Source organism: Melanaphis sacchari, unplaced genomic scaffold (genome assembly GCF_002803265.2).
Source record: "Melanaphis sacchari strain LSU unplaced genomic scaffold, SCAv2.0 Contig123_pilon_pilon, whole genome shotgun sequence".
In the NCBI taxonomy this organism is placed as follows: Eukaryota; Metazoa; Arthropoda; class Insecta; order Hemiptera; family Aphididae; genus Melanaphis; species Melanaphis sacchari.
The window spans coordinates 525,793-538,587 of record NW_020270491.1 but is presented as its reverse complement, the minus strand read 5'-3'; the positions used below and the strand labels follow the sequence as shown (position 1 = coordinate 538,587).

The window sequence follows — 12,795 nt, the reverse complement described above, 5'->3', positions numbered from 1 at the left end:
TTCTTTTAGTCAATTGGATAAAGTGTTTAAGGACGTATCTCATAAGCTCATCACAACCTTTCATGACTTGTCGAGTTTACACCACTAAAAATTGCCTGTAGGCAGTATCCATTGGCACCAGCTATTATTATAACTAACTCTAGCATAAATTTAATAATATATAGTTTCTATTAAAATTGCTTAATGTAATAATATTTCAAATGGAAATAACGAATAATTGAAAAAATTTCTTACATTATTGATTGTTTTAAAGGTATAATAATACCATAACATAAAATTTGATAGTTCTGACATATAGTATAGTTACTAATTTGCATGATATGCATTTTGTTGAGAGTTTTTAAGATCTTTTTCATATACTAACCATATCAATAATTACCATGATGATGATAATAATAATAATAATAATAATACTAGTGCATTTAATATAACAATGATATTAATATTCTACTATGTGGTATTCGCAGATGAACGAGTATGACGAGTCGACTGGAGATTTTTGTCATGTGTGTGACCCTAGTGATCGTCTCCGTCGGTCGGGCGTCGTCAAATGAACAATCTTTCGTTGTCGAACCTGAGGATCAGAGCGCAGTGGTAGACTCTACGGCATCGCTGCCGTGCAGGGTCGCCGATCTTGCAGGACAGCTGCAATGGACCAAGGACGATTTCGCGCTGGGCACCAACAGGAATCTATCGTATCATGGTTACCCAAGATACGCGATGACCGGCAGCGACGCTAATGGTAATATTGCATTGCATCGCATTATTGCACTCGAACAACGCATTACTAGCTGTTGCTATTTTGTACTTAGTTATTTTATCTATCCTCATTATACGACACGACTTTATAAAAATACTGTACAAAATATAGTTTCAGCGGTGAAACGAACCACAATTTTACTAAAAACTAACTTATTTAAACACAGAGACATTAGAGAGATTTAATGACCTGCAATTGACCATAATTATCGTCCGTGTAGTTTTTCTAATAATTTTGACTAGTATTAATAATAATATGCAATTTATAGAATAAATTAATAAAAGACATCTAATGGTAATCCTAATTGTTACCAATTTTTATTATATTACTTAAAATGAAGCGTAATATCTATTGTATAATTATACTAAAATTAATAAAGTTATATACTTTTTATAAATGAGGTAAATTAAAGAATTCTTAGATCAATATAGATAACTCTCCACTTTCATTAAATTTACATTTTTCAAGTTAACAGTTAAAATAAGAAAAATAAATTATATTTTGTATCAATATTAAACGATATTTTTATATTACTAACTATATCTTTAAAAATACGTGGAAAAAATGCATACTAATGCAATAATACATAATATATAAACATCTTAGTTCTACTAATAATAGTCTACATTATTTTTTCGGAATAACCGATTCCCTCGATATTATGTTTGTTTCGCCGCTGTAGGTATATAGAATTATGTTTTTTGGAGGTTTATAGCGTATAATACACAGAGTGATTTTCGATATATCATTATCCATCAGACGTTTTATAATATAATGATATATATTAGGTATATACCGCGGTGGTACACGTCTATGTAGTATTAACTTTTAAGGACCATGGGTGCAAATTGTAAATAGCTCTTAAATTTACCAAAAGTCTTCCGTGTATTATGAAGGTGATAAAAATGTAAAATACATTTGGTATAAATGGGGGTGGGTATAATATTCTATCCATACAATTCATAAGAATAAGAATAAAAAAAATAAAAAATAATTGCTTACCTTATCGTATATATTATATTGTATGTTTTTTGAGTAAAAAATTGTGCCTTTTTTTGGTGATTTGATTTAGGTTTAGGTATATTAAAATATCTCAATGTGTATGTAAATTAAATAAATATGAAGATCTGTTTATATATAGGTAATATATATATCAAGTTTATTTTTAAATTTTACAAAAAAAAAAATTATAAATGTACTACATACTCGATGAGGACTTGATTTGGGATTCCTCCAAAAATGAAGATTTCTCCTCAGAAGTACCTACCACTTCCACTATTTGCTCCCACGGGACCTTTTAAGGATGTTTATTATACCTGTATCGAGATATGTGTATGACTTTGTTATTAAACACAATGATTTTACTCTTGAGAATTAAAAATATATAAACTAAGTAATATACGGTAGTGTGTGTATGTAGTTGTCTATCTGGTTGATGATAGAATAAAAATCACTCTGTGTAATAGTATTATATTGTAAAACAACGTTTTTCTACCATTATGATAAAATAATACATAACAAATACCTTGCGTGCAGCCGTTCCTCGTCGTCGTGATATAATGCATTGTTAAATTAGGTATATAAATATATATACTTATATATTATAATACAGGTAGGTATACCGGGGGCAGTGAAACTTTCGCCAATACCTCATCTTCTATATTAATGAACTTGATTCCCCTTACCTGCAGTTGACTTTTTAAACTTTTTACGTTCTCACGCGTTCGACAACAAAGTCAATAATTAAAAAATTAGCTTTGAAATATTGTATTAAAATAAATACCCGATACTATGGAGTTCATAAATTATATAACAAATTAAATAACAGAATCGAACAGATTTTGAAATTGAAAATTTCTAGCCATGTCTCCATAATAGTTTTGATATTTGAATAGATATACATAAATGCATATTATTATATAGAGTAACAGTCGTATTATTATTTGATTGAAATACTTAAGCATAATATAAAACGCAGTACCGTTCAAAGTAAATTTAATGGCAAATCGTTACGGTACAAGCATTTAGTTTTCAAAGATACCTATAATTTCATAATTATTTCGACAAACACGTGCTTTTAAATATAATACATTTATGTATTATAGTAAATAACATATGGAAAAGCTGCACGTGTCAACGACTGAATAATGGCTTGTAATAATTTGACGTCAGACAGGCGCAGCTAAGAAAACCCATCGAAGAAAACTTAACTTGCCACCGAGTGTAGGTACTTGTCTATGATGGTATAGCGTATAGTTACATCACTATAATTACTTATTTACGATCGACGACAATGTTTACATAAAAACGCGTGACGGGCCCACTGTTGCGATAACGGTTTCAGTACAAATATGTGCTGTAATATTACGTTATAATAAAGCCATTTGCTAGTCATTTTAAAGTCAAGGGCGATATTTTTTCAACCATTTACCAGCTAGTGTAAAGTGAGATTTTCACTGCGTATGCTTATCCTCAAGTTTTCCGTTAATGATAAATGTATTCAAGTTCTGATTTTTGGAATATTTTTTTTGAGTATATGTCTATTTATTTTTTTGTTTTCAAATATTTAGATTTGTTTTAATATACTATATAATTTAGGGGAGTGCCATGTTGGCAATACCATCTATTCCTTTTTTTTTTAAACGACAAAAAACTTTTGACTTGTGACACCCTTTTTTCATGTAATCAGTCGTTAGCATAGACGAATTTAACGAAAATGTTGAAGTATCTATTTTGAAATTCGGACGAGTTTTTTTTTTTTTGAGTTATTTAACACTATGTATAAATTAAGGATAATATTAATATGGATAGAGAATATTGAAACACAGCTTAAATAGTATAAATATATGATCATTTGAAAATATTACGGTTTTTAAGTATACTACTTAAGAATTATTCCAAAAATCAAAACTTGAAAAACAAATAGGGATGAGAGATGACTTGGCGATTTTTTAAATCTAAAACCACCCTACCGAGTCATATGTGATTTCCAATTATTATACATATGTCGTACATGTTATTTGAACGTTAATACAATATAATATTGATATTATGTAGCCGTATTACGATGATTTTCTATATTATTATAGTATATGACATGCACACAATACACATATAAAGTTTTTGTTGTACACTAGACCGGACTGTGACGCGATCGCTTTTATATGGATTTTAACTGTACGTATATATTACGAGAATATCGTTGGCACAGAAAATCCTGTATAATCGCGCGCGTAAATACTTTATATTATTGTATATCATTATATACACGTAGAATCACGGATTTATCGGCACTTGTCGACACGCGTCAATACATCGATGCTGCAATGCATGATCTTGCCTTCGATCCGTTTTACGTTGCACGACTTGTGTGACGTTTAATTGCATATTATTATTATTGTTATAAGTACATATAATATTGTTAGTACGCAAGTACTCGCGTAATATTCGACTGCAAACTGCACTTAGTGCAGTGTTGAATAATTCATTAAACGTTACGCGTGCTATACAACAGCACGACATGTATCGTTTTACCATTTAATATAGTATAATAATATATTATACGTATGCATATAATTTCATTAAATATAATATTACTGAGGTGATACTTAGTAAAATTAACTCGATGTTCACATTATTATTTGTTCTTTATAATAGTACCTATATAATATAATACATATGCAAGCGCACATTACATGCCGTTATGTACATATGTAGGTAGTGCCGTAGTGGTAGTCGTAGTGACTAGTACATGCACCACATCATGTATCGTGGTATTTTTTAGTACTTAGTATTACATGGTTTAGTAGCGATACCGCGTATCGAGGATATTAATGACACTTAAATCGTTCGAACTTTGTTTTTATTCTTATTATTATGATATACGTATATTATATAGCTTTTGTACGCCGTTTTAATACATAAACTAATATAATAATATATATCATTTCATATTGAGTATATTTTATATTAAATAATACATAATATATTCAAAGATGGGCCAGCTAATGAAAACTATTAATTTTCGTTGAGTTAAGTAAACGTAAAAAACGTAAAGCTACAAGTTTATAATAGCTAACAAATAATATATTTAACTCTAAAAATTTTAAGTTAATATGAAGAAAAATATGCAAGCTATTAACTTAGTTAAAGAAATTAATTATTTTTTTTATTAAATTACCGCCTAAATATCTGAGATCCACATACATTAAAGTGATTTTGAAACATTCATTTTTTTTTTTTTTTTAATAACAATTAAATATTTTAACAAAAATGCACCCTATAGGTACCTACTTTACTTTCTTATCGTAAATTCATATATTATATCTGTAATAGCTTAAGTAATCATATGTTTATGTCAACTAAATTATTAAATCAAAGAATATTTATTTGTTACTTTATATTTAAAATAATCGTATACACCGATCTCAGAAAGAAATTAATCAAAATAATTGATAAATATATTTTTATTAAAGCAAGTATGCCATATAATATTATAACATGCTAAACATGACTTTAATTAAACTTATCGCATTGTTTTTCAAATAATCTAAAAAAAACTAAGTTTTTTTTATGGATTTTTTAACTTGAATGTAATTGGATAATTAACTATTTAAGTATTTTAACTAAAAACTAACTAAAAAATAACTTTTGAAAATTATCATCTTTGTATAATATAATATGATATAAATATGTGCTTACGCGATAAGTGAACAACTTCACAAGCTGCTATAAACAAAATGTATAAACTTTTAACTTAAACTATATAATTTATTACTATTATAGGAATTATAGTGCAAGGAAGTTCTCATATAATACGATTTTATTTTTATATTATTGTTAGGATCTGTTAAATTATTATTATTATTATCATATGCTACTTTCAGTTGGAGATCGGACCGTATACAAATAAATATTAATTCAATGTATGCATATAAATTTATGAAGATAACATATTAAACTTAAACTATAACTGTATATAAGATATTTGATAAAATAACATTTATTCTGTACGTCCTACTTATATGTACACTAAATGAACAAAAATATGTACAAATAGATAAAATGCGTGACGATAATTTTTTTCGGAGGATTGTATAAATATAATAACTTCATATAGAATTTCGTCTTTATAATATAATTTCTTATATTAACGGTTAATAAATGAATGAAAAACATGCGATTTTTTTTATTCTATAAACATCCATTTTTCTTATTGTTATAATATTTAAAAACTCTGATAAAATATATTATTATAAATAATAATTGATTTTAATAATTGAATTATTTACTTAAAAAATGTAAAGATACTATCCGTAAACATTATTATAATAACCGTTAATAGTTTTTTTTTTTTGGAAATTAAATTCATTAAAATATTTTTATCTACTCATCGTGTGAGTAATATCTGTGAAGAAAACAATTATGACTATGCATGCATATAATTTATACAAACGTTAAAATAATATAATTAATAACAAATTTATTCAGGTAGGTAGGTACATGTGCTGTCGTCTATCTCATATTATGTAGTAAAAACAACATATATTAGATTTCAACCTGATATGATAGGGTCTTTAATTTCTACGTAGGCAAATATAAGTTGATGATTTCATTTAAAATATATTATACAAAATATGTAGGTCATCATAATAGTAATATATTATTATTATCATAAAAACACTCTTAGTGATCTTCGGCGTAAGTATAAAGTGTTCATTTAGTATATAATATAATATTGTTGTTAACTATTTTATTTATTAACTATTATTATTATTATAGTTACCTACTTGCTTGTCCCAAAATTCTCGTTACATCACACCTGTTGTTTATTTTATTTAAATGCATTTCGCATTGTCACGCGCAGCATTGACTGACGACCACGCGCCGCATACCTATATCTGTAATTATGGATCTTTTCCATATTAATAGTGCATAATCAGTCTCCGCCCTCACCCCTCCCCGCACAATTATTTCGTTCAATATCTATATAATCCTTTATAAATTAAAAAAAAATTAAAAATCTAAACGCTAGTTATTAGCTGAAAACAAAGCTTATTCCAGTAAAAAAAATTCAAAACTGTTTTGAACGTCTATATTATTTATCCCACGTGTATTGCAGTCAACGGTGATACGATGACGTATATGAAATGTTATACCTTTTTGCGTTAACGTCAAAATAACTTGATTGGAATATTAACATGATAATTTCAACGTAATAATTTAATTTAAAACTAGATTTACACGTAACGTTATGAGCATGCTATTTCGTTGTATTGTTCGAAAACTTTTGAAAATATAATTTATTACCATTATCATTCATTAATTACATAATATAATACAACTTTTATTTTTTTTTTAAATGTTTAACGTGACCGATTGTTGACTAAATGGTTTTAATGTTCCAAACTACGCATATCACAGTTATCTAATATGCAAAGTCGATTATGCTTACAAACAAGAAAAAAACTAGTTCTATCTGTACGGTGACATCCAAATTGGTTCCCATAGCTAAAAAACTGACAACCGAATTGGTTTCCATTGAGTTTTTTATGGCATAGACTAGCGTTTTTCAAACTTTTTTTCATTAACGTATCCCTTGACATCTCACCGCCACTCTACGTACCACAGAGGTTGGGGGGGGTACTCGCCGCTTATAATGTTATCAATAGATACTTATTATAGTATTGTACACTAATATAATATATTATAAATAACCAATATTTGTATTAACAATCATTAAATTGTTAAATATTTCACTAATAACAAGCCTATTAAAATGCATCAAGTTTAATTTTATCGGTCACTTAGCTTTTTTTATCGCATTCCCCTAATTAAAAACATTAGAATAGTGCCATTGAATTTAAAATATTTTTACCTTTTTTTAGCGAAATAATATTACTGAAAAATTCTAGAGATTTTAATGAACTAAATTAATTTGCACAATAAATTAATGACTAATAATTTAAATATTTATTTTATATTTTTTAATAATTTTATATAGATAAAATATAACATTTTTTAACTTTTGAACATAGAAGTTTTGACAAAGCAATTAACTATTAGAGATATAAAATGTAGATGTTTAATTTTTTTCCAATTATTACCTAAATGTACCATACATTTGGGAAATATTTTTATTTTTAATAATATAGCCTGTGAAGGATGTCTTAAAAACACCATTCGTTTCATTCTTTTTTATAAATTATGTATAACCATAAGATATTATTTATTTTTATATAATTCGTGTATAAATTTTTCTTTTGATAGTTAATTGTTATTATCCAGTGAATACCGTGTACGTAAAACATCATGGCATACATTAAAAAAAAAAAACTTAAATAATCTATTATTTTAGTGTTACTGTTATAATATAAAATATTATCGTAAACACGTTTAATCGGAGAAGTCTTTCTACAAATGTATTTGATAAAAAAAAAAAAAAAAAAATGGACCCGTTAAATAAAAATCAAGAATTTTACAAGGTTTATAAGTTATATGACTAATTTTATTTTATTTTATTTGCATTTAATTCAAAAAATAAAATGTAAAAATAAATCAAGGAAACCAATTCGGAACTAAAATTATCTGCTACCTACACCAGACGTATATTTACAATAGATTTTGGTGATGATAATATTAATAGTAAGGGAGTTTCTTTTTTTTAAAGCTCGGATTCAGCCTCCAATTTGACGTTTAAAATCTCGTCGATACATCTTTATGAACCATTTCTATCATACGACATAATATTATGTTTTGTTATTAAATTATTATTGTACACTACTCGTATAATAATAAACCGATAACCGAGACGAAAAAATAAATATGCCGCCGCCACAACGACGCGCCACCCGCGCCGATCGTTTCCCATATAGATTTTTTTTTCAATGACATCTATACGCGTCTATAATATATAATGTTTCATAATATACATTTCTATAAAACTATACATCGAAAGACAGCCGTACATAATGTTTTGTTTTGTTTTCATTGATATATTGTTATTATTATTATTTATTATGTCCGCTGTAATTGCATTACAATTCGGTTGTGCACTTCGTCTAACATAATATCATAATAATTGTATATAATATTGATCTCGCGTAACAAAAATGTGGTTTTTAGACTCGCAGAACCAATCGATATGTACTTCTCTCTACACACCACATTTCGCTTCAACAGTGTACGTAAGTTTTTTTGATGATCAGCGTGGGTTTGACATAATAATAATATTATTATTATACCAGTACACGAGTTTTCTTTTAATCCGTCCGTTGTGATTCAAGTTATATTATTATTATTGAAACATTAAGTTAAAAAACTATATAACTTACTTGCACAGTCTAGTATATGCAGGTATCTGCCTGTATTTTATACAAATTATTACAAACAAGTCAATCGGGTTTTTAAATTATTTTCTGTACCGATTAATATTCCATTACATATTTTATACTTCAGATAGACGTACGCATACATCATTAATATACGCGCTGCGTAAAATAACTATGTTTCCTGTCGGAAGACGAAGATCACTCTTTCAAAAAATCGATTGTTATGATACATTTTTTAACATTCAACTTGATATTGACCACAATAAATTAAAACTTTATAATGTTATCATATATATTATTCATATGTTTACACCGTTCAATACGACAATATCTATCGTATATAATAAATAGTTTTAATTAATTAATTAATTTTATTAGATAATAAAAATATGCTCACCTGTACGTTTTTGAACGAGCACTTGACAATCGATTAATAATAATAATAATAATAATAATAGTTATTATTTTATTAATTTATGACCATCTAAAACATTTCACAATTTATTTTTTATTTTTATTTATTTTTTTACAACAAGCGTTTATTGTAGAGTCAGGTACAATAAATAATATACAATTCTGATTCCCGAGGTTTATAAAGATCTAAAACATTATATTACATAGTGTGTAAGTGTTATATTTATAATGATATTGTGCAGTAGGTCGGTACCTACGCGTATAATAAATGCTAAACCTCGTTTACTTGAAAATTAGTTCATGTGAAAACGTTTTAATTAAAACTAGCTTCGGTATATAGATATAAGTGGATATAATTGGTGCAATATTTAAAGAAAAAAAATTATATACCATAATAAATAAAATCATGTACTGTTGGTTTTAATATTCATTTTAATAAGAAAATAAATAAATAAGCCTAGTTTGTTTTAAAATTGAAGGGGATAATAACTTTTATAATACTAAACGTGACCTGTAACTGTTATATATTATATAATAAAGATGCTTTTTTTTACTAATAAATTCCAAGTACCCAGTACCTGCAATATATACTACCTTTAAATAATAATTTACAAAAGTTCTTGAAATATTATTAATAATACTATAATACTATAATTTCTCAAGGCCGTATTAAAGGTCTATTGAGCTCCAGGACACTAGACAATTAGTGGCCTCCTTTCAACCCTTCTCACTTCAAACAATTTTTAATTGTTGTGTATTATGATTATACCATTTGTAATAACTAATAAGTCTGGCAAAATAATTATGTAATATTATATTATGTATATTTAAAAATTATTTAAACAAAAATGCTATACATAGTCGCCACAATCAACGCAATAAGCCAATAACGTATTGTATTTGCGAGCGTTCGACACAAATATAGCATATCGTCACTTAATCCGAATAGGTTAAAAACACTTAATACGAACTAATAATTGAATATATAATATATAATATAATATTATATTATTGATTATTGTATAAACTTTAATAGTGGTAATACCATAAACATACAATGATATATTGAACTACATTGTTCACATTCCATTTTCACTAATTTAAAAATGTTATAAATTTATAATATTTTTAGGAAATATCATGTTATTGTGAAGTCATCATTTAGTTGTTATTCAAGATGTGATAATTTTTTTTTTTAATTCTATTTTCGAAATTGATTTTGAATGTGCTATCAAAAAATTTAAAAATATCTGCACTTAAAATCAATACTCCCTTGACATATCATTAATTCTGGGATTGTTAACACCATCCGTTCTATAATACCACTCAACAATCTATAAAATGCTTAGGGTTTATAAATAATTTCAATATACTTTTTGTTATACATCTTTGATGGTCGAATACTATATTACATTAGGTACCTACGTAAAGTTTTCGATCAAATATTCAACGATATTAAAATAAAAAAATAACATTGATAGGGATGAAATGAAAAAATAAATATGAAAAATTACGTTGAAATTTGTTTAAAACCATTGCTATAATAGTATCATTTGACATTTCATGATCATCAAAATTGTTATGTAAATGGAATAAAGTAATATATTTATTTATTTTTATATAGTTACCTAGTTATAAATCGATTATCATAATATATTACACTTTTATATTTAACCGAAATTTAAAACATTTTTAATATTCATTTATTACCCATTTTCGTGTCCATAAACAATAATAATAATTATTATTAAACGTTAATTAAATCGATTCATTTTCGTAATGCATTTTTTTCGCGCGTTCGCTTTCCAATTACCGCAATGAAATCAATAATATTACTGAAAATATTTTTTAACCACTCAAAATCTCAATGTAAATTTAGTGCATCTATGCCAATCAGTGTTCAGTAAAATGTAAACGATTTTAAATCAACTGATAATGCCGACGCAATAACGATATTATTATTACATAATTGTATTTATAATTATTTTAATATTTATTTTGAGGAAAATAAGAGTTTTTTATTAATACAATATTAAGATTGCATCCGTGGTTAATGATAAATTAACTGTAAGTCGACAAGCATAGTTTTTGAATATATATAGATAATATAGTATATTAATGAGTTAGCTGGTTAAAATTAAAAGTCATCACCTGATCTTATTTAATTTTACTTAACTACATATTATCATAGTTGAGCCATAATTAACTTTATTAAACTTTTTTATATGTATTGTTTATTTCATTGCCGTGTCATGTATTTTCATATATTATATCAAAATTTGAGTTAATTTAGGCACCTATTTAAGACATAGTTTGTAAAGTGCAAACAATAAAGACGATAAATTATCAATTAAAACAAAAAATATTTATATATATATATATATATATATATAAAACAGTTGACAATGATAACAGTAAAATATTTTAACAAAGCATCTAGGCGTAGCAAAAAATAAAGAATACAACTGATATGAAAAAATTTTAATTTTAATTTTTTTTAAATTGAATTAGGTATGTTGAAATGAAGAATAATTAAATATAAATAATAACTAATTTATTGATATTTTAACCACATACATAATTGTATAAGTTAAAAATACTTCATTGTTAATTTATTAAAGTAAATCAAAGTTTAACTTATTAACTACAATACCAGTAGCGTATTTATAGAGGGATGAGAGAAAGTTTCCACTCACCATAAACTTTATTATATTAAATTTTTGAGTCAATACTACCTTACCATAGAGTAAATAAGTTTATGGTATAAATAAGTAAACAATATTTTAAAATTAATTTACATATAATAATACAATTAATAATATACATAAAAGTTTTAAGGTAACCATGGTTACAAAACAATTATTTTAATAATAATATTAGGTTTTCCTAAAAATTCCCGCTTTTCTTTCATTTTTCCAACTATAAAAAAAAGTACTAGGAATTTTTAATTTAAATTTTTTACCTATTTAAAGTATAAACTAGATTCAATTTTCTATCCAAAACTACCTTTAATGTTGAAAGTCGAAGTTTCTTCGATTATTTATCATGAACTCACATACAAAAATACACATATTTAGTAAATTGCTCCAATCAAAATCTAAAATTGTGAAATACATAAAATAGTTACGAAGTCTGTTATTTTCAATACTATTCTCAAATCTCAATCTTTTTACGTACACCGATGATTACTGGGCATGGTGGATCAGCCGTGTATTTAAAATCACTGTTATTATTTATTTATTTAATTTTTTAAATTCCATGGGATTTATAAAACTTAATATTTTTCATAGT

General features: G+C 25.9%; 1 protein-coding gene across 1 annotated transcript in view; it reads left to right on the top strand.

The window, feature by feature from the left end:
* The first annotated feature begins 470 nt into the window (after positions 1–470).
* Positions 471–12,795, top strand: part of LOC112590971 (irregular chiasm C-roughest protein-like) — a 148,563-nt gene continuing 136,238 nt past the window's right edge. The window contains exon 1 of the mRNA XM_025334590.1: positions 471–742. Coding sequence (XP_025190375.1) covers positions 478–742 — 265 coding nt within the window. The 5' untranslated portion in view covers positions 471–477. The remainder of the gene's footprint in view (positions 743–12,795) is intronic.